A 23,290-nucleotide genomic window follows, 5' to 3' on the forward strand; every position below is an offset into this window, starting at 1 on the left:
TTGCTTTACCAGGTATTAAGTCTTATTATAACAGTAATTAATACAGCATTGAAACAAGTGTGGAAAGTAGATCTATGCAATAGAATAAAGAGCCCAGAAACATATCTATATATACGGACACTTAATTTGCAACCATTGGGAATTTCAGAGCAGTAGGGAAAGAATAGCCTTTTCTTAATAAATCATGCTGGAAAAGTTAAATATTTGTATTAAAAATAGGCAGGAAGTGGTGGCTCACACCTGTAATCCGAGCACTTTGGGAGGCTGAGGTGGATCACTTGAGGCCATGAGTTCAAGAATATAAAATTTATCCAGGCGTGGTAGTGCACACCTGTAGTCCTAGCTACTTGGGAGGCTGAGGTGGGAGACTCGCTTAAGCCAAGGAGGTCAAGAGTGCAGTGAGCCATGATCATGCCACTGCCCTCCAGCCTGGGTAATAGAGCAAGACTGTGTCTCAAAAAAAAATTTGCTTTAAAAAAATTTTTTAAAATTCCTACCTTCCACCGTACATAAAAATCATTGCCATTCTATTTAGAACCCCAATCAATAAGAAAAAGCCAACCCAGTAAAAACATGGGCAAGAGACTTAGGGATCTGACAGAAGATAATATTCAATGGCCAAAAAACTTATGAAAAGATACTCAACCTCGTTAATCAGAAAATGCAAATTAAAATCACAAGGAAATATCACTGCATACTCACCAGAATGGCTAAAATTAAAAAGATTGAAAGGAGCATTCTGAACCATTTGTGGCCCAGACTGCTGCCCTATTCAAAAATTTTGAAAATAAAAATAAATAAAAATAAAAAGACTGACAGTTCAAAATGGTGGGATGTGAAGCAGTGGCAACTTTTATACATAGCTGGAAGGAATATCAATACTCATATAACCACTTTGGAAAGCAGTTTTTGTCCTTATCTTCTAAAGACAAATATATGTATATCCTTATCCAATTAGCCCCACTCCTAGACATGGACCCATGTTAAAAGAATCTAGTTACTCACACATCAAAAAACAAGTACAAAGTTGTTCATAGCAACATTATTTGTAATAGCCAAAAAGTGGAAACCTTATTAACAGAAGAGTGAATTAATAAATGATGGTATATTCATACAGTCGAATACGATAGGAGTTGTATTTACTATATGTATTTTAGGCTCTGTGGGCCACACACAGCGTCTGTCACATATTCTTTGTATTTTTTTTCCAACCCTGTAAAATATAAAACAATTCCTGAGAGCCATTCAAAAACAGGCTGAAGCCTTGGCCCATGGGTGTAGTATGCCATACAACAAAGAAAATGAACAAACCACAGTTACATGCAACAGCTTAGATAAATCTCACAAGAATGTGGAGCTAAGGAAGTTCAGACACAAAAGAAAAAGTACTATATGATTATATTTGTAAAGTTTACAGAGCAGGCAAAACTAAAGCATAGTTTTTAGGGTTCATATTTAGATGGCTAAAAGCCTGAGGCAAAATAAGGAAAGTGATTACATTGGATGAGAGGTTCTGGCAATGTTATGTGTCTTGGCCAGGTGACTGTTCAGTTTGTGGCAAATAATTGAGCTATGTACTTTGGGTGTTTTTGTTCGGGGTTTTTTGGGGTATTTTATATTATTCTACACAATAAAAAAGGTCTAAAAAGATGTGCTACATAAATGAATGTTCACTGAACTTTCATCACTGAACCTTTATCACTTCATCTACTTTGATCCCTCCCTTTCAGCGAACAAACACTCTCGTGTTGAAGAACTAAATACTTCTTTGACTTGGCCTTCCTTTCAAGTTAGTGTACCATCTTCCTGCATCCTTTCAACACAAAGCCTCTTTAAGAAGTAGTCTGTGCTTTCTGTTACTACTTTTTTGGCTTTTTTTATTTCACAGCCTATTTGTCATTCATCCCCACCACTCTGCTGAAACTGCTCTCCCTGTGGCTATCAGTGGTCTTCTAGTTGCTAAAACCAGGGGCAAGTTGTCAAAAGGATGACTCTGTACCATTCATTCACACAATTCATTTAACAGAGGTTTCAGTTCTTGCTACTCATACTTGAGACGTAGTATTAACAAGACTGAAAAGGTCTTTGGTGGACTTCAGAACTTATATTTTAGTGGGAGAGACAAGGAATTAATATCTAAACAATTTCAGGTAGTAATAGGAGATATAAGGATAATAAATCAGAAATCTGTACTTGTAATAGTGACCCTTTACTGTGTGAGGGAAGGAGCAGAAAGCAGTAGCCATATTAGATGGGACACTCAAGAAAGGCATCTCTGAGTATTTGACACTGTTGGCCACTCCCTCCCTCCATAGTTTTTCATACTTTCATCTGCTTCTCCCACCTCTCTAACCATTCCCCTTTTGGTCACTTTTACATGATTTCTTCTCTTCCTGTTTTTCCTTTTTTAATTATAAAAATTTTCAAAAATGAATTCTCAAAAATAGAATAATTCAGTGAACACATATACCTGTCACCCAGATTCGACATTTATCAAGATTTGGCCATTTCGCTTTATCTATTCTTTTTTTCTTTTCTTTACTGAAGTATTACAAGTATTCCAGACATATCTACTTAATTCAGTTTGCCTTGCTAAAAATATGGATGTTTTCTTACACATCCACATAAAACTAGCAATAATGCTTAGTTATCATCAGTCCTTAACCAGTTTTTTCAGATTTTCTTCAAAACTGTGTCTTTACAGTTGGATCCAGATCAAGTCTGCACTTTCCATTTGGTTGTACTTCTTAAACTTCTGTTAGTCTAGAACAATCTATCCCTGCTTTTCCCCTGCTGTTTATTTGTAGAAACCAAGTCAGTTGTTTTATGGAACTCTGCTTTCTGGATTTATCTTGTCAAAGAATGAGACCCCTTCTCAACATCTGAAATAAAGCATAAAACTTATTTTATTCCTTGCTATGGTAAGGCTAAAGTCTCCCCAAACACAGTAGACCACTAATCTTATATAGAGTTTTGAGGAAGGGTGGAGCTCAAGAACTGGCAGATTTTCAGGTCTATAAGTGGGTTGACATTATCTGTAAGAATGTGATTATTTGGGTGGGACTGTTGTTGATCAGTGGGCACTCAGGTGTGTTTATTGGAGTGAGTCCATTCCTGTTTGGCTAATTTTCAGAGACAAAAAGCAGTTACTCATCCTTGCAGGTGTTCACTAGGCAAGTTGTCATTGATCAATTCAATGGATTTTAAACCAACTGAAAGGATTTAAAACTAGTGCTGGTGGTTCTCTTGTTACCATGGTTACATAACAATTAGTCTTTTCCTAAGAGTATGGAAACTTTTTTTATTCCCTTAGTGTTATTAACTTGATCCTCTGTCCTATTTTTGGTTAAATTGTTTTAGCAAGATTATTTCACAGCTAATACTGTGTGGTCCTTATTACATCAGGAGGCTTACAATACCTTGTTGCCCCCACTTTAAGTGATGGGCTCCAGTGGTTGCAGCTGATTCCTCCATTGTAAAGTTCCCTGTCATGCTTTTAACTAATGGTTCTATCCATTAATAATCATTACTTGGAACAGTTATTTTATAAGGAATTCAAAAGTGATGAATTGCTTTTTTTTTTTTTTTTTTTTTAAAGGGCGGGGGTGGTTTAGAAACAAGATCTTGCTCTGTTGCCCAGACTTGAATGCAGTGGCATGGCACAGCTCACTGCAACGTCAAACTCCTGGGCTAAAACGATCCTCCTGCCTCAGCCTCTCGAGTAGCTAGGACTACAGGTGCACCACCACGCCCAGCCAAGTTCTTTAATCTCTTGTACAGATGATATGTTGCTATGTTGCCAGGCTGGTCTCAAACTCCTGGGCTCAAGTGATCCTCCCACCTCCGCCTCCCAAAGTGTTGGGATTACAGGCATGAGCCACTATGTCCGGCCGTGATTTTCTATTATTATTATTCCTTCCTCATTTATTAGCTGGTATTTTCTCAACAAACTTTCCCTCATCAACTATGATGATTTAATTACTTGAATTAAGGCTCATCCAAGAAAAAGAGAATAAATACTTAATTATTTTCTTAATTGTTTCTAATGTCAGAGCCCTAGTTCCTTCCTAGTGGGGGTAATATCCAGTGAGTTGAGTTTTTGTGTTTTGACTTTGCTTTTTCTTATTTTACTATAATAAACTAATTGGATTTAATAATCAGTGTGATTCAGCCAATTGCATTCGTTATTTTTAATGCCCAAATTGTTCTTTTTCTGACTACCTTTTAAATGGTCTTGTCCCCCAGAATCCATCTATGATATGCTTTTCTTCCCCCTCTGCACTCTTTCCTGACTGACTTGTCTTTCCTATAACTACCCTCCACATTTTAATTACTCTCAAATCACTCTTTCTTACATGAATTTACCAGGCATTAGACCTGTGTTTCCATTTACTTACCTGCCTGGCCCTCCCAAAATATATTACATGCATGACTTCACATCTTTGAACTAAAGGTATCTTTATTTGCTGTTCTTTCCTTATACTCCCAGTTATCAGCATTTTCATGCACCCTCTTTCCCAAACCAGAAACCTGGAAATCATTTTTTATTCCTTCTCTCTTTTGCATAATTAGGTATTCTCCATATTCGATCTCAGAATTATTTCACTGTTCCAGCCTTTCCTCTGAATTACACTGCTGAAAGTATTCAGAAAAGTGACCTATTACCCACACTATCTGACCACATTCCTAAGTTGATTGCCTACCAGTTATGACCTCTTCCCACTCCAAATTATTCTCTACTACCCTTGGAGTTACCTTCTTGAAAATAAGTCTGGTCATGTTAGTTCACTGTTTCAGGACCTCTGCTGCATCCCTGTTACCTAATACAATAGTGTTTCCCCAGATTTGTCCAAGAGAGTATTAATTCTACAAGATGTTAATAAATATTCTTTGAAAAAGAGGTGCTGGAAATAAATACTTAGAAAATACTGATTTCGCCCATAATCCCAGCACTTTGAGAGGCTGAGGTGAGAGGATCACTTGAGGCTAGGAGTTCGAGACCATCCTAGCCAACATGGCAAAACTCCATCTCTACAACAACAACAAAAAAAAAATCAGCCAGGTGTGGTAGCACACACCTGTAATCCCAATTACTTGGGAGGCTGAGACTCGAGAATCCCTTGATCCCAGCAGGCAGAGGTTGCAGCAAGCCGAGATTGTGCCACTACACTCCAGCCTGGATACTCTGTCTTTAAAAAAAAACAAAAACAAAAACTGATTTGTTTGCTCTAGATTTCTCAGCCTTTTTATATGCAGTGTATTTTAATTTTGTGTCTCTAATAGGGGGATATAATAGCATTCTACAAGCTCATTGGGTCATGAGATAGTCAAGTTGCTAACTATCTAGAGGGATTAATGTTATTCAGTAAAATTTGGGGAAACACTAGCCAAATGAATAAATTGTTAGCCTTTAGATTGCATTCAAGACCTTTCATAATCTCTCATGTTAAATATTCCCTACTGTTCCCTTGTCACTCTTTGCATATGTTCTTCTGCATTTGTCTCTTAATGTACTAGCGTTGCCTGTATCCATCTTCACCATGGACCATGAGGTTCATGGGCTGTCTTTATCTCTGTATCGTCAGCACTAAACAGTGTCTGGCACGTAATAGCTCAGTAACAACCCACTGAATAATAAATGGATCTGTTTCTGAAATAGGAATTTTCTCCAGCTCTATTATTATTGTCATACTTACAGGATTATTGATTTCTTTAATTTGTAGGTTTGGAAAAAGAATTAAAATTAGAGCTGAAACAGCCCTTCAGGTTCATCTAGGCCAGCAGTTTTTAGACTGTGTATCTTCAATGTTTCACAATCCTCTTTCCCACAGTTCCCCTTCCCTTCAGGGTCTGTTAAAGGGAATAGAAAGGAAAAAGTGGCATATGAAACACATGTTCTCTTAGCAGCTTTAAATGTTAGGTTTCTTAAATTCCCTTTGAGGAGGAGTTCCGAGGCTATATGTTGGGAGCTATTGGTCTAGAGTCAAATCCCTTTGCTTATAAAGAAATGATAACAGGCCCAGAATAATTGACTTTCCCACTGTCACAAAGTTCTTGGTAACAGCCAGAACTAGGATTCAAATGATGTTACTTTCACAGTGCTCTTTGCAAAATTTTGAAAAGTGAAAAAGCTCATTAGCTTATGCGCTAAAATTCAGTTATGTGTTCACATGAAAACCTGTACATAAATGTTCACTGTAGCTTTATTCATATTAGCCCGAAACTGGGCACAACCCAAATGTCCTTCAACAGATAATGGATAAACAAACTGTGACATATTCATACAGAAGTCATACATGTAATAAAATGGCATAGAACTAAACACACACACAAATAAGTGCAAATAAAACCAGTGCCATGTGAATGAGATCATTGGATTGTCTCCATGTCAATATCCTGGATGTGATATTGTACTGTAGTTTTGTAAGATGTTACCATTGGGGGAAACTGGGTAAAGGGCACAGGGCATCTCTCTGTATTATTTCTTACAACTGAGTGTGAATCTACAAGTATCTCAAAAAGTTTAAGAATTTTTAAAAATAAAAATACAGATGCCTCCAAAAAGTAAAATATTATGTGGATTTATTATTTAGAGCCAAACTTGGAATGCCACAGTTTTTGAGTCCTGAAGCCCAGAGTCTTTTGCGAATGCTTTTCAAGCGAAATCCTGCAAACAGATTAGGTAAAAATTTTAACTAATTTGTTTATGTTGTGTGTTTGTTGGTGTTTGTTTTTCGGGGGGAGTAGATATTTGTTTTGTGGTGGAATTATTAACTATTTAGACAAGGTTGGGCATGGGGTCTCATGCCTGTAATCCCAGCACTTTAGGAGACCAAGGCAGGAGAATTACTTGAGTCCAGGAGTTCAAGACCAGCCTAGGCAAAATGGCAAAGCCTCATCTTTACAAAAAATTCAAAAATTAGCCAGGCATGGTGGTATGCACCTGTAGTCTGAGCTACTCAGGAAGTTGAGGTAGGAGGATCACTTGAGCCTGAGAGGTTGAGGCTGCAGTGAGCTGAGATCACACCACTACACTCCAGCCTGGGTGACAGAGCAAGTCCTTGTCTCAAAATTAATTAATTAATTAGACAAGTATTGAAAACAAAGGCTGAGCAATATGTATATTTCTCCTTGAAATAAAATTACCAATGAATCCATTTTTGATAGGTGCAGGACCAGATGGAGTTGAAGAAATTAAAAGACATTCATTTTTCTCAACAATAGACTGGAATGTAAGTATAGAATGAAAACTTGCTTGAAATATTTCTTTATAATTAAAATATGTCTAAGTCTCTTTTTTTCCCTCTAGAAACTGTATAGAAGAGAAATTCATCCACCATTTAAACCTGCAACGGGCAGGCCTGAAGATACATTCTATTTTGATCCTGAGTTTACTGCAAAAACTCCCAAAGGTAAGGAGAAAATGTGAAAACCCAAATATAAGACAACAAATATATTTTTTCTTGTTCAGTCAGAAAATCTTTTCCAGACTCTGGGCGTAGTTGCTCACACCTGTAATCCCAGCACTTTGGGAGGCTGAGGCGAGCAGATCGCTTGAAGCCAGGAGTTCGAGACCAGTCTGGCCAACATAGTGAAACCCCGTCTCTACTAAAAATACCAAAATTAACTGGGTTTGGTGGCATGTGCCTGTAATCCCGGCTACTTGGGTGGCTAAGGCACAAGAATCACTTGAACCTGGGAGGTGGAGGTTGCAGTGCATCAAAATTGTGCCACTGCACTCCAGCCTGGGTGACAGAGCAAGACTGTCTCAAAAAGAAAAAAAGAAAATCTTTTCCTGGATAACTCTCTATGCTATCTTCAAATCTCCCAAATTTGCTGTAGATCAACCTTGTATCTCCCCCATTGTCCCCCAAATAGGTTATTATTGAGGGCTGCAGTTTCTAATATGGTAGCTAGTAGCCACTTGTGGCTAATTAAATTTAAATTAATTAAAATTTAAAATGTAGTTTCTCAGTCACACTAGGCACATTTCAAATGTTGAGAAGCTGCATGTAGCTAGTGGCTATCATATTAGACTGTAAAGATAAAATTTCTATCATTTCAGGAAATTCAATGGGACAGCATTAATTTTGAATACCATTAACCCTATAATTCATTGATTTATTATATTCTTCAAATGAACTAGCTATTTTCTAGGCTCCGAGGGACTAGGATGTTGGTGTTGTAATGGCAATACACAATCAGAACAGATCAGATACAGTGCCTCAGAGGTATCCCGGAAAGCAAGAGGTATATACTGTGTACCTAAGAAGTAGAATTCCAGAATAAGTGAAAAAGGTCGTAGTGTCAACAGTTTTTCACTCAATTTCCTTTCAAATGAATCTTCTTTGTCACGTCTTACTCTTTTCAGATTCACCTGGCATTCCACCTAGTGCTAATGCACATCAGCTTTTTCGGGGGTTTAGTTTTGTTGCTATTACCTCAGATGATGAAAGCCAGGCTATGCAGACAGTTGGTGTACATTCAATTGTTCAGGTGAGTGGATGTCTAAATAATTTTAGATTTGGAATGTTGTAAGATATAGTTCATTCTGTGAATAGATTTTTTTCTACTGACTTCAAGTGAGCAATTTAAAATACATTTTAGACTGGGCACTGTGGCTCACACCCGTAATCCCAGCACTTTGGGAGGCCGAGGCAGGTGGATCACTTGAGGTCAGAAGTTCAAGACCAGCCTGGCCAACATGGTGAAACCCCTATCTCTACTAAAAATACAAAAATGAGTTGGGCATGGTGGCGCGTGCCTGTAATTCCAGGTACTCAGGAGGCTGAGGCACAAGAATCACTTGATTTGGAGGCAGAGGTTGCAGTAAGCGGAGGTCGCACCACTGCACTCCAGCCTGGGTGACAGAGTTGAAACTCTGTCTCAAAAAATAAAATAAAATACATTTTATATCATTAACTTTACTCTTAGCAATTTTTTTCATATGTCATTGAAAAGGTTGCAAGAACCCAAATCCTAGATATCTATGTGACTTGAAAGAGTTTTAGGCCAGGCACGGAAGCTCAAGCTTGTAATCCCAGCACTTTGGGAGGCCGAGGCAGGCAGATCACGAGGTTAGGAGTTCGAGACCAGCCTGTCCAACACAGTGAAACCCTGTCCTTACTAAAAATACAAAAATTAGCTGGACATGGTGGTGCATGCCTATAATCCCAGCTACTCTGGAGGCCGAGGCAGGAGAATCGCTTGAATCCAAGAGGCAGAGGTTGCAGTGAGCCAAGATCCACCACTGTACTCCAGCCTGGGCAACAGAGCTAGACTCTGTCTCAGAAAAAAAAAAAAAAGTAGAATTTTAAAAGAGTTGAGATAAACATGACGATGTTGTCTATGTCCTCTCCTGTGCCTCAAAAATGTTTTTCATGCTGAGTTTGTTTCACCCTCTGCCTCCTTCAGGTCAGCTATGATGAATTAAGGTCTTCTGGTTCTTCAATGTCTTAGAACAGGTGTCGGCAGACTTTCTCTGTGAAGTGTTAGATAATACTTGAGGCTTTGTGGGCTATATGGGCTCTGTCACAACTACTCAACTCTGCTATGTATCTCAAAACAGCCACAGACAATACATAAACAAGTGGGCATGGCTGTGTGCCAATAAAACTTTATTTACACACACGGGCAATGAATCAGATTTGGCTCACTGGCCATAGTTTGGCAACCTTTGCCTTAGAAAGATACAAGAAATAAAAATGAACTCAAATCTTAAGTCATCTTTCTAATCAAAGGGAACTAGATATATCTTTTGAAGCACTGGATTGTTTTTAGGATATCATTTGTACTTGGATTTGCTTGATGTTTAAGTTGCTTTTGCTCTAAAGTTTTTTTCATGAGTTATCCTGTTTTCCATTTTGTAGAAAAACAATTAAAACACTGGTTTTTAAGCAGAGCTCATGTTGAAATAGTCTGTGCCGTTTACTATGCAAGCACGTGAATGTATGGCAAGTTTTTAAATTATAAATTCTGTACCTAACATAGAAACCACAAACATATATATTCTACAGAATTCAAATTTTAACATACACAAAGCTCATAGGCATGGATGTCTCATATCAGTATAGCCAAGGGCAACACAACTTTCCTCAGCCTGTTTATGGAATCAATAAGTTGCTGTTCATCATCTACTGTATGTTATTAGTCCCTAACCCATGACCAGCTTCTTTAGCAGAAGTTGTGTAAGGCTATGACTTCAGGATGAAGAAAGGAGGGTGTGGCTACTGAAAGTCCAAAATGTCGGTAACAGGTATTGCTTGCAAATACATTATTTTTATTTAATCTTCACCATTACCCTCTGAGAAAATACAGGCTCAAAGTTACATAGCCTGTAAGTGGTGCATCTGAGACAAGAATTCAGATATTCTAATTCTGAATCCTCCTAAATCCTTTCCTTCTATACCATAGGTTTTAAATTTCACATTTGCAAAGGTGCCTGAAAACCTATAGCCAATTGGGGAGTGGAATAAGGCTGAATCACAGACAAAGATATAGGCCCCATTTCAAGTAGCTCCGCTTTTAAAGTCATATTTCTTGCTGTACATTTCATTGTAAACACTTCCAAAATCACTTGTTTGTAGAAGAATAAGTACTATAAAGATGTATTTTTATTCTTATTCGTTTATATGTAGAGCATCAACAATGCATGCTGAGGAACATACTTCCCTATTATAAAATGCACTAAAGGCATTATGGGACTCTTCACCAATTTATAATTTTTTGTAGCAGTTACACAGGAACAGTATTCAGTTTACTGATGGATATGAAGTAAAAGAAGATATTGGAGTTGGCTCCTACTCTGTTTGCAAGAGATGTATACATAAAGCTACAAACATGGAGTTTGCAGTGAAGGTAAATATTTTTTTAGTTAAAATGCAATTTGTACAGTTTTTGTTCATGCATGTCAGTACCAGTTAAAAATTACACTCCTCTTGTTGTTAAAAGTGCCTTTTGTTATGAAAAAGTTAAATATCTGGCTAGTGATCTTCAGAGATCTTAATCTAGAACCCTGTGAGCTAAAGATAAGGTGGTTATACATCTGGTTTGCCCAGAGCAGTACCAGTTTACACATCAAGTGATTTTTTTTTTTTTTTTTTTTACCTCAAATGATTTTTAAAGTATATTTTTACTCTCAGAAGTCCCCATTTTATGCTCAGGGTATCAACAAATTCCTCAAAATTGTGTGCAAAATTTTGTATGTTTACATCTTCTCTGGCAAAATGTTCATACCTTTCTTTACATCTAAAAGGATCTGGGAACTAATAAATGAATTAAAACCACTATCATAAAATTCATTATCATCGGCTGTTTTAGTTTCATCAAGTATCCTAAGACAGAATTTTCTAAGCCAAAAACCAAGGAACCTAGCTCTGTGATGAAGTTTGAATTTCAAACCTTTAGTCATAAGTGAACAAACACTATGTTCAAGTCTCTTTTCACTTCTTGGTATAGTAACCTTTGCTCTCCAATCTCAAGCAATTCAAACAATGTCTAAAGCTTTCAACTTATTTGAACCTTAGGACTGGTTTATAAATATGCATAGCTCATGTTTAGAGAGAGAGTGACATTAGTTGTTATCACTTTTCTAAACTTAGATGTAACTGCTTTAAAGTTGTCAGTGTCTATAGGACTTTCTGTCAGATAGAAGGATGAACCATAGAAATACATTTAATTTGCTTCATTGGAAGGACAGTAAAGCTAATTTTAAAGAAGGAAATGTTTAAAAGAAATACATTTAATTTTCTATTTTCCTATTCATTGCTCTTATTGAAATCTAAGATACATAGAAATTTTCAAATTGCTTACATGAAAGGAGAAAAGACTAATAACATACTTGGTAGGCAGTTTAAGGATGTGTCTTGCCTCCATAAATACGTCATAAAAAGCAGAAATGTCCTGAGGCCCCTTTGAATTACAGAAACTTTGAGGACTATGCCTAAAACCTCGAAAACGTCTCCAAGCTATTTGTGGATTTTTGTGACTTAAATGACTCCTAAAACCAATCCCAATACAGCTGGATTCTACTGAAATTACCACGTGTTTGAGGTCCACAAGCACAAGCATAGGTCTAATGCAAACTGGGCTCAGATTAGCAGATCCCTGCCAAAAACAACCCCTCCCAGTGTGTTCTGGTTTTCAAAAGACTAGTCCCAGATCATCTCTTAAATTAGCATGTCTATTCCATATATCTCTCCTCTTAATCACCCATTTGCCTAATTCCACACTGTCATTTGCGGTTGATTACAGTGGGCACCTGTATGTTTATCTTCCCTGTTCTCCAAATACAGAACTGTTTTACAAGTACAGTCCACCCTTGAATAACACAGGACTTAGGAGTGCTGACCCCCAAGCAGTTGAAAATCTGTATAACTTGACTCCCCAAAACCTAACTACTCAAAGCCTACTGTTGACCAGAAGCCTTACTGATAGCATAGTCGATTAACACGTATTTTGTGTATGTATTATATACTGTATTCTTACAATCAAGCAAGCTAGAGAAAAGAAAGTGTTATTAAGAAAATCATGCCAGGCATAGTGTCTCACATTTGTAATCCTAGCACTTTGGGAGGCCGAGGTAGGAGGATTGCTTGAGGCCAGGAATTTGAGACAAGCCTGGGCAACACAGCAAGACCCTATCTCTACAGAAAAATTGTTTAAAAATTAGCCAGGCATGGCTACATGTGCCTTTAGTCCTAGCTACTCAGGAGGCTGAGACAGAAAGATTGCTTGAGCTCAGGAGATTCAGGCTACAGTGAGCTACGTGCCACTGTATTCTAGCCTTGGCAACATAGCCAGACCTCATCTCTACAAATAATTTTTAAAATTAGCTGAGTGTGGTGGCATGTGCCAGTGGTCCCAGCTACTCAGGAGGTAGAGGTGGGAGGATCACTTGGGCCCAGGAGTTCAAGGTTGCAGTGAGCCATGATTGCGCCACTACACTCCAGCCTGGGCAACAGAGCAAGACCCTGTCTCAAAAAAAGAAAAAAATATATAAGGAAGAGAAAATATATTTACTGTTCATTAAATGGAAGTGGATCATAATAAAGGTCTTTTTCCTCATCATTTTCACCTTAAGTAGGCTGAGGAGGGAGGAAGAAGAGAAGGAGTTAGTCTTGGTGTCTCAGGGGTGGCAAAAGCAGAAGAAAATCCACGTGTAATTGGTCCCTCATAGTTCAAACCTGTGTTGTTCAAGGGTCAACTATAAATCCATTTCAGATAGAAGACTGGACTCATGCTGAGAGTTGTAACCTCTTTCCTAGGTTGCTGGTGTGTCTGGGTATTTAGTGTGTACTTAATTACTAAGCTGTTTAAAATCGAACATACAAAGGCCACCTAATTTGTTTCAGACTACCCTTTGAATGAATTGAAAGCAAAATTTGTCTTTTTTATATATTAGTTTAGCAGATTAAAACATTAAGAGAAATATTTTTAAGGAGCAGCCAAAATAAAAGGGTTAGAAAGCTACATTACTATTTTAAAGGGCTTTATTATAATAATTAAACCAAATTCTAACCAAATAAAATTCTAGGTGTAATTTTCTATGTAGCTTTCTGCCTAACTTCAAAAACAAGATTGTTCTACTTAACAGGTAATTAGCTTTTATAAGTAGCTTACAACTAACAGGATATTCAATTGAAGCATTTTAATAAAGGAAGTAAACTTAATTCAATAAGCAGATGCTAGTGGTGGTGTTATAGATATATCTAGCTCTTAATTATCTGTATTGATGGGGGGTTAGAAGTTGACTGAGTTCCCAAATGTTTAAGGCCTCAAGGATAGAAGAAAAGATATGTTAACTGTGTTCTTGGTACCTTTTCTCGAGGCTTTTTGAGTTTTTGGTAAGTCCTAAACTTACTACAAACTTACATTGGAGAGGCATGGTGGGAATGTGACTCATGAGTTGGAATTTACAGCCTTGCCATCTATATCAAGACTGGCTTTCTGATTAAACAGTCTGGCCAGGTAGTTGAATAAAACTGATTGATAAATGGCTTGTTTATATACTATTTACATGAGGTAATACCCAAGGTCTGTAGCTATAAACAATTAATGTTTATAACTGTATAGTTCATGAGGTTTTGTGATAAATATTTGCCTTTTAGATTATTGATAAAAGCAAGAGAGACCCTACAGAAGAAATTGAAATTCTTCTTCGTTATGGACAGCATCCAAACATTATTACTCTAAAGGATGTAAGTAGATTCTTTAACATGGATCATTTGAATTAGTTGTCTAACTCACATTGAAAGTAGTGTATTTTCAAAAATCATGTGGTAGACAGAGAACTCATCATAGGCTGGGCATAGTGGCCCACGCCTATAATCCCAGCAGTTTGGGAGGCCAAGGCAGGAGGATCACTTGAGGCCAGGAGTTCAAGACCAGCCAGGTCAACATAGTGAGACCTCCATCTCTACAGCAAAATTTTTTTTAATTAACCAGGCTGGGCACAGTGGCTCACACCTGTAATCCCAGCACTTTGGGAGGCTGAGGCAGGAGGATTGCTTGAGCCCAGGAGTTCAAGACCAGCCTGGGCAACGTAGGGAGACCCTGTCTCTAAAGAATATTTAAAAATTAGCCTGACATGGTAGCTCATGCCTATAGTCGCAGCTACTCTGGAGGCTGAGGTGGGAAGATTGCTTCAGCCTGGCAGGTCAAGACCGCAGTGAGCAGTTATCACACCACTGCACTCCAGAGCAAGACCCTGTCTCAAAAACAAAAACAAACAAAAAAATTCAGCATGGTAAGTTTAAAAAGTAGATTTGAAAACAATGTATATGTGTATATGACATAATTTCATTTATCAATAAAGATATGTTTGTACAGTTATTTTTTTCTACTTTTGCTTTAAGAAGGAAAGCACGATATTATTGCTTTTAATATCTGCACTTGAACACTTACCTAAATGTTCAGTGTTAATATTACTATTAGTTCATATTCAATATTGACTAGTCTCACTCTCCAAAGTATCTTCCACATTACTAGAAGATAGATCTAACACTCATAACGACCCATTTAACTTCCCTGCCTACAGTCTAAAGTCCCTAGCCCCTTAAGACCCTGCCTTCCTCTGTAGTTTTCAGACTTCTCACACACACTTTCTCATACACCTTATGCTCTGTGTTCTAGTATGTAAATTTCTTGCACATGCCTCAATTTCCCATGTTGCTCTGCCTGAATTTATAGTTCCCTCAGTTGCTAACACCATCTATTTTTCTTTACCTGGCTAACTACCACACATAAAAGATTTTGCTAAGGCACTGCTTCTTCCAGGAAACCTGCCCTGCGCATTGCCACCCCCAGGACAAGTAAAGTATCTTTCCTTGGACTGTCATGATACGCTGTTGCCTATGTCTCTCTTGACTGTTATTATAACAAAGTGTTGGCAAAGAGTGTGAACTCCCCAGGTAGTGTTAAGTCTTCTCTTGCTAATGATGCTCACATAGACCTGAAGGCCTTCTCTGGGGGTTGTAAAAACTCAAATTTCCTCAGATTATCACTGCTCATGGAGACACAGCAAAACCTCGTCTCTACAAAAAAAATGCAAAAATTAGCCAGGTGTGGTGGCATGTGCCTGTAGTCTCAGCTGCTTGGGAGGCTGAAGTGGGAGGATCGCTGGAGCCCAGGAAGTGGATATTACAGTGAGCCAAGATTGTGCCAGTGCACTCCTGGGCGACAGAGCGCATGTCTGTCTCAAAATAATAAATAAAATTTTTCTTGAATATGAAGTGAGTTTAATTTTTCTTTTATATTTTAAACTTTGTTTTGAGCACATATAAAGTTTCAAATAATATTTACATTTTGATGTTGAAATTTATAGGTATATGATGATGGAAAATATGTGTATGTAGTAACAGAACTTATGAAAGGAGGTGAATTGCTGGATAAAATTCTTAGACAAAAATTTTTCTCTGAACGAGAGGCCAGTGCTGTCCTGTTCACTATAACCAAAACCGTTGAATATCTTCACGCACAAGGGGTAAGTCTTTTTAACACTCTATATATACATGCACACACTTTTTTTCTTTATGTTTGAGCTAAAATTAGATAGAAGTTACTTTATGCATGAAATGGAAAATAACTGCTATTAGCTGAATTATCCTACTGATCTTCCTCTATATAAACTTTTATTATTGAGATTGAAGTGTGCTTTTGATATCCTAGCTTGTTTATGTTAAACTCTTGTGCTTCCAAGGAAAAGTAAGTGATCTCTTCCGACCTGGAAAACATAGCATTGTTTCTGCTAGGTCACTCTGTACTCATGAATACCAGGCCCACTTCAGGTTAGAAGCAGAACCAAGGAATCCTGGTTTGTATTCATGTATAAAAGGAAATCCTTAAAACAATGAGACAAAAGAGTCACATGCTTCTGGCTGGTGGATATGCTCTTCATTCTTCTTGTATGCAGATTTTTAGTAAATAGCAAAAGAAAATTGTACTTCTAGGCTGGGCACAGTGGCTCATGCCTGTAATCCCAGCACTTTGGGAGGCTGAGGCGGGCAGATCACTTGAGGTCAGGAGTTCGAGAAAATTGTATTTTTTAAAAAAGACAGATGGACGCAGTGGCTCACACCTGTAATCCCAGTGCTTTGGAAGGCCAAGGTGGGTGGATTACCTGAAGTCAGGAGTTCGAGACCAGCCTGGCCAACATGGCAAAACCCCGTCTCTACTAAAATTACAAAAATTAGCCGGGTGTCATGGTGCATGCCTGTAATCCCAGCTACTCGGGAGGCTGAAGCAGGAGAATTGCTTGAACCTGGGAGGCGGAGGTTGCAGTGAGCTGAAATTGCGCCACTGCACTCCAGCCTGGGCAACAGAGTGAGACTCCATCTCAAAAAAAAAAAAAAAAAAAAGAAGGGAAGTCTGGGAGGAAAGGAGAAAATGAGGGGAGGGAGGGAAGAAAGGAGAACAGCAGAGGAGTGAAGAGGAATGGAAAGCAAGGGGAAAATAATTTTTTAAAAATTTTTTAGTTGACAAATTATATATATTCACGGTATACAACGTGATGTTTTGATATATGCATATATAAAAGATTACCTCTTCAGGAGTTCAGTTTCAATACCTTCTTCTTGTTTTGTCTTTGCCCCTGAAAGCCAAGTAGAATGTGTTAATTCTAGAGCTTCCTGACTTCTAACTTATCAGGATTTGCTTAGTATTGTAACTTGAAATTGGTAGAACTCAGTAGTCACTGAGGAACTTATGACCTTGCAGTCATGAAAGTCTTCTGTGTTCTTTTCCCAATGCCTGATCAGTAATTTGTTATTAAAATAGTCTGGAGAAGTGATGTCCTGGATGTGAGGAACTAAATCTAATTTGATTGATTGGAACATAGACTCAGAATTTGGTGACAGAAGGCACACTTAAGTCTAAAAAGGAATGTAAGAGAAGCTTATGATAAAAAAAAAAAAAGTACAGTAGTCCCCCACTAATCTGCAAGTTTGCTTTCTGTGGTTTCAGTTATCCACAGTCAACCATTGTCAAAAATATTACAGTATTTTGAGAGACCATATTCACATAACTTTTATTACAGTATATTGTTACAAGTGTTCTAATTTATTATTAGTCATTGTTAATCTCTTACTGTGCCTGATTTATCAATTAAACTATATCATAGGTATATATATCTAGGAAAAAATATAGAGACTTTGGTATTGTCCTCAGTTTCAGGAATGCACTGGGGGTCTTGAAACATATACCCCACGGATAAGGGGGGACTACTGTACTCAGGTAGATCATTAAAAGAGGAAAATAATACAAAACTCTAAAGAAGAGATTTCTTCTTGCATGTGTAACACCTTGTATATCAAATAGGCAATACCAAAAATAAAGTCCAGATTTGTTTTGGTTTTTTCCTTTTTACTCCTGAATGCCCTGTCTATTCCATTTAGTCTATCAGAATATATTTGTTGTGTATGTACCTTGTACATGCTGTTCCTTCTAGTTAGAATGACTCTCCCTTACTGTTCTTATGGCTCATTCATTCTGTTCTTCAGATACTGGATCAGATGTTACCTCATCTAGAGACCCTTCCTGACTGCCCTATTTAAAGTTATGCCCCATGTCTCAACCTATTCTTTGCTTCCCCCAGAACTGTGTAAGCTCCTAGCATGGAAAGGCCAGGATCTTATGGGTCTTGTTCATCACAGTATCTACAGAAGCTTATGTAATACCCTGGTACATGATAGACACTCAATATTAAATGAGTGATCAACCTGGAGGTAGATATATTATTGCTGTTTGCCTTTCTCCTTAACCCAGTTACTCAATTGGACAAAGAGGAGGGAGGTAAGTACTATTCTTTCTTCCTCCTCCTCCTTGCCCCAGGTCTATGTTAGAGAGTTATGCTTTACATTATCAGTATTTTATAATGTTGGGCTAATTTAAAGGTCAGCACTCATCATCTTGTTAAGTGTATTGCTTGACAGTTTGTGAATAAAGAACTTTCAGTAATGGAAATATATTGTTAACATAACTCTTTAATTTGTATTTCAATTAGGTGGTTCATAGAGACTTGAAACCTAGCAACATTCTTTATGTGGATGAATCTGGTAATCCAGAATCTATTCGAATTTGTGATTTTGGCTTTGCAAAACAGCTGAGAGCGGAAAATGGTCTTCTCATGACTCCTTGTTATACTGCAAATTTTGTTGCACCAGAGGTAATTGTGAGAGAGTTTGCTTGCAGTATTAGTGTGTTTTAAAACTCATTCACTATGTTTAGTACAGAATTATTAATAATAATTCAATCGAAGACTTATTGAAGAAATAATTAGGATAAAATGCCAGCCTTTCATTTCCCTGTTTAATGTTTCAATGACATCTGATTGCCTACAGAAGAATCTAAATTTCTTAACAAGCTATTATAAAAGCCCTTGAGGCAGGGCATGGTGGCTCATGCCTGTAATCCCAGCACTTTGGGAGGCCAAGGCAGGAGGACTGTTTGAGACCAGGAGTTTGAGACCAGCCTGGGCAACATAGTGAGACCCCATCTCTACAAAAAAATTTAAAATTAGCTGGGCATGGTGGCGTGCCTGTAGTCTCAGCTACTCAGGAGGCTGAGGTAGGAGGATCACTTGACTCCAAGAGTTTGAGGTTGCAGTGACCCAAGGATCACACCACTGCACTCCAGCCTGGGTCACAAAGCAAGAACCCCTCTATTTAAAAAATAAAAAAATAAAAAAAAAAAAAAGCCCTTCAGTCTCTCTGGTATTCCCTACCTGAAGTTCTAGACACACTGAACTTCTGGCCTATCACTAAACCCACTCTGCTCTCTTACTTATAGGTCCAATATAAGCAGGCCACCCTCTAGCCTTCCTTCTCTCCCCATGTCAAGAATAAATTGCTTCCTCATCTTCATACCTATAACATTTAAGACATAATTTGGGGTTTTTGTTTGTTTAGGGACAAGGTCTCCCTCTGTTGCCTAGGCCAGAATACAGTGGTGCAATCATAGCTCACTGCAGCCTTGAACTCCTCAGCTCAAGCAGTCCTCCTGCCTCAGCCTCCCAGGTAGCTGGAACTACAGGAGAACACCACCGTACCTGGCTTATTTTTTATTTTTATTTTTTAAACATGAGATCTTGGCCAGATGCCGTGGTTCATGCCTGTAATCCCAGCACTTTGGGAGGCCAAGGCGGGTGGATTGCTTGAACTCAGGGGTTTGCGATCAGCCTGGGCAACATGGTGAAACCCCATCTCTACTAAAAATACAAAAGTAAGCTAAGCTTGGTGGCACACGCCTGTAATCCCAGCTGCTCAGGAGGCTGAGGCAGGAGAATTGCTTGAACCCGTGAGGCGGATGCTGCAGTGAGCCAAGATCGTGCCGCTGCATTACAGCCTGGGCGACAGAGTGAGACCCTGTCTCAATAATAATAATAATAAGGTCTTGCTGTGTTGCCCGGGTTCTCAAAACTCCTGGCTTCAAGTGATCCTCCCATCTTGGCCTCCCAAAGTGCTGGACTGCAGGCATGAGCCACCATACCCTACCCAGACTTGATTTTATTATAATATTTATCAGGTTGAGTTGTTAACTATTTGTATGTTTATTTCCCATCAGATTTTTTTTTTTTTTTTTAGGAAATCAGGGATTTTTTGTATTTGTCATAGTTCATGCCTGATAAAAGTTGGTGATTTTTGTGCTAGGTTATGTGTGTTCTTTATGTGCTTGTGTGTGTATGTGTTCTTAAAAGCATTGTTTTTTGTAAATATTTCTGTAGCCCCAAACAAAATATAAATTCATTAAAATAAGAAAGTTATCTTCAGTTTGTTTTATATTCCTGTGTACCTACAATACTCAATTTGAATACCAAAATTAAATTTATATATGAATTATTAGTAGTAGAATGTTCTAGAATAGGACTAATGTATTGCCTTATTTGGTAACCATGTTCTGTTGAAATTTTCCTTATAGTTGTTGATTTGGGATATATAATTCAGTTCCTAGCCTATACAAATATATATACAAAATGGTGGTATAGTAATACTAATTTTGCACTTTTTCTAGGTTTTAAAACGACAAGGCTATGATGCTGCTTGTGATATATGGAGTCTTGGTGTCCTACTCTATACAATGCTTACCGGGTGAGTGTATACCATACGTTCTAAGCACCATTTTGCTTAAGTTATCTAGGTTTTTGTTTTGTTTAAGGTTTGTTTGTTTGTTTGTTTGCTTTTTCTTTAGAGACAGGGTGTCACTCTGTGGCCCACACTGGAGTACAGTGACACAGTCATAGTTCACTGTAGCCCCAAACTCCTGGGCTCAAGCAATCCTCTCACCTCAGCCTCCCGAATAGGAGTAGCTAGGACTACAGGGGTGCACCACCACACCTGCCTAATTTCTTTATTTTTTTGTAGAAACAGGGTCTTGCCGTGCTGCCCAGGCTGGTTTCAAACTCCTGGGCTCAAGTGATCCTCCTGCTCTGGCCTCCCAAAGTACTGGGATTATAGGCATGAGCCACTGTACCTGTCCTATGTAGGTTTTTTTTTTTTTTTAATTCAGATGTTGTCATATCTTTCCATGTTTTCTCATGTTATCTAATATATACAATTCTGTAACAATTCCACATTTATGGCTATATCATTACTGATTTTTTGTAATGTACTATTTATTAATGTCTCGAGGTCCTAAATTGATTTTTTCCATACTTTTTTGTACTCTTGTCATGTCAGAAACATAGAGGTTTTTTTTTTGGTTTTTTTTTTTGAGGCGGAGTCTTGCTTCCAGGTTCAAGCAATTCTCCTGCCTCAGCCTCCCGAGTAGCTGGGACTACAGGCAGGCACTACCACGCCCAGCTAATTTTTGTATTTTTAGTAGAGACAATGTTTCACCATATTGGCCAGGCTGGTCTCGAACTCCTGACCTCGTGATCCACCCACCTTGGCCTCCCAAAGTGCTGAGATTACAGGCATGAGCCACGTCGCCTGGCCTACACTATTTCTTAATATTTTATTCTATAATGTGTCATGTCTTAAAATATTTATATTATTGTATATTAAATATGATTAATATTTTATAACCCATGCTTTACCTGGTGCCTTATGGAGCTCCATTTTGTTGATTTTTTTCAGTTTGGTAGATTTTAATAAAATATTACGTTAACTGAATTAGAATACTTTTGAGATTACCAACCAAATAAGAAATTTTATTCATTAATATTTTAATTTTATTATAAATTAGTTACACTCCATTTGCAAATGGTCCTGATGATACACCAGAGGAAATATTGGCACGAATAGGTAGCGGAAAATTCTCACTCAGTGGTGGTTACTGGAATTCTGTTTCAGACACAGCAAAGGTAAGTATGGCTTCCTATTATAAGCTTTTGAGAAAATAACTTTTTATGATCCATAGTGAGAAGAAATACTACCAGTTAGAAACCTTTGTTTATAAATTAGTATGTTAAAGTGATGTTATCAAATAATTTGAACTCAAAAATGGACCCATTATTTTGTTTCTTTCCCAGCTGACATTGGTTTGGCCTTATTATTTATACTTTTAAAACTGTTTCTCACTGAAGAACATGATAAATAATAACTAATTCAGATTATGAAGAAAGGGGTTTCAGTTTTTTCACAATAAACAGAGGTATGGTTTTATAGCATCTGCATGAAATAATTTGAAGAGCCCTTCTCACTGGAAGATCTGCCATCCCCTGAATAGCACTGACTTGCTTTCCAACTCTGCTCTGTTTTCACTTTTTTCATAGAGAATTCTTTAAAAAGAAGTTTTTTACTTCAAAATAAGAAAAACAGAGTAGATAAAGAGGATACATATTGGTAAAAGTGCATATTCTTTTTTCTTAGGGGTGAAAGCTTGAGTTGAGGTGATCGTATAAGTAAATAGAACACATCAAAAGTATGTAGATTCTATTGGCATAGGGCCTGAAGACTCAGTTGACCAATTTAATGTCTGTATAGATACTATTTGGTTTTATATCTGCATTTAAAATGAAATGTTGGCCAGGCGCGGTGGCTCACGCCTGTAATTCTAATGCTTTGGGAGGCCAAGATGGGCAGATCACTTGAGGTCAGGAGTTCAAAACCAGCCTGGCCAACATGGTGAAACCCCATCTCTACTGAAAATACAAAAAAATTAGCCAGGTGTGGTAGCAGATGCCTGTAATCCCAGCTACTCGGGAGGCTGAGGCAGGAAAATCGCTTGAACTGGGGAGGCAGAAGTTGCAGTGACCCAAGAGTGCACCACTGCACTCCAGCCTGGGCAACAGAGCAAGACTCTGTCTCAAAAAAATAAATAAAAAATAAATAAATAAAATGAAATGTCAGCCTTTATCTTTTTCTAACAATAAAATGTCTTAAACCAGATAATTCATTTCTCTGGGTACCTGTTTCCTTTGTAGTTCCCTTATTGAGTGCCTACAATGTGCTTAATAAATGAAGGCCTTAGAGATAAAAGATGTGACAAAGATGGAATTCCCGATCTCAGGTTGCTCACGGTCTAGTTGGGAGACAGCCAGAAATACACAGTACAGTGTCACATGTGCTGTAAAAGTGGTACAGTTTCTGTGCTAGAGAAGTTCACAGATGATGCTTAGTCAGAAGGATTTTAAGGAAAGCTTTCCAAAAGCAGCGAAGGAGTTTGCCAGGCAGATTTGGGGAGCAGAAAGATGTAGTCCTGGCCGGGCACGGTGGCTCAAGCCTGTAATCCCAGCACTTTGGGAGGCCGAGACGGGTGGATCACAAGGTCAGGAGATCAAGACCATCCTAAACCCCATCTCTACTAAAAAATACAAAAAACTAGCCGGGCGAGGTGATGGGCGCCTGTAGTCCCA

General features: G+C 38.1%; 1 protein-coding gene across 4 annotated transcripts in view; it reads left to right on the forward strand.

The window, feature by feature from the left end:
• Positions 1 to 23,290, forward strand: part of RPS6KA3 (ribosomal protein S6 kinase, 90kDa, polypeptide 3) — a 114,232-nt gene that overhangs the window by 80,634 nt on the left and 10,308 nt on the right. For 2 of the 4 annotated variants that reach the window (XM_011995781.1, XM_011995784.1), the window contains 10 exons: positions 6,594 to 6,682; positions 7,168 to 7,232; positions 7,310 to 7,412; positions 8,372 to 8,496; positions 10,732 to 10,857; positions 14,109 to 14,198; positions 15,824 to 15,982; positions 18,500 to 18,661; positions 20,506 to 20,582; positions 21,679 to 21,796. In XM_011995781.1, coding sequence (XP_011851171.1) covers positions 6,594 to 6,682; positions 7,168 to 7,232; positions 7,310 to 7,412; positions 8,372 to 8,496; positions 10,732 to 10,857; positions 14,109 to 14,198; positions 15,824 to 15,982; positions 18,500 to 18,661; positions 20,506 to 20,582; positions 21,679 to 21,796 — 1,114 coding nt within the window. The remainder of the gene's footprint in view (positions 1 to 6,593; positions 6,683 to 7,167; positions 7,233 to 7,309; positions 7,413 to 8,371; positions 8,497 to 10,731; positions 10,858 to 14,108; positions 14,199 to 15,823; positions 15,983 to 18,499; positions 18,662 to 20,505; positions 20,583 to 21,678; positions 21,797 to 23,290) is intronic. The other 2 variants (XM_011995782.1, XM_011995783.1) reach the window with 1 other exon arrangement.

The sequence above is a fragment of the Mandrillus leucophaeus genome, unplaced genomic scaffold (genome assembly GCF_000951045.1).
Source record: "Mandrillus leucophaeus isolate KB7577 unplaced genomic scaffold, Mleu.le_1.0 Scaffold499, whole genome shotgun sequence".
In the NCBI taxonomy this organism is placed as follows: domain Eukaryota; kingdom Metazoa; phylum Chordata; class Mammalia; order Primates; family Cercopithecidae; genus Mandrillus; species Mandrillus leucophaeus.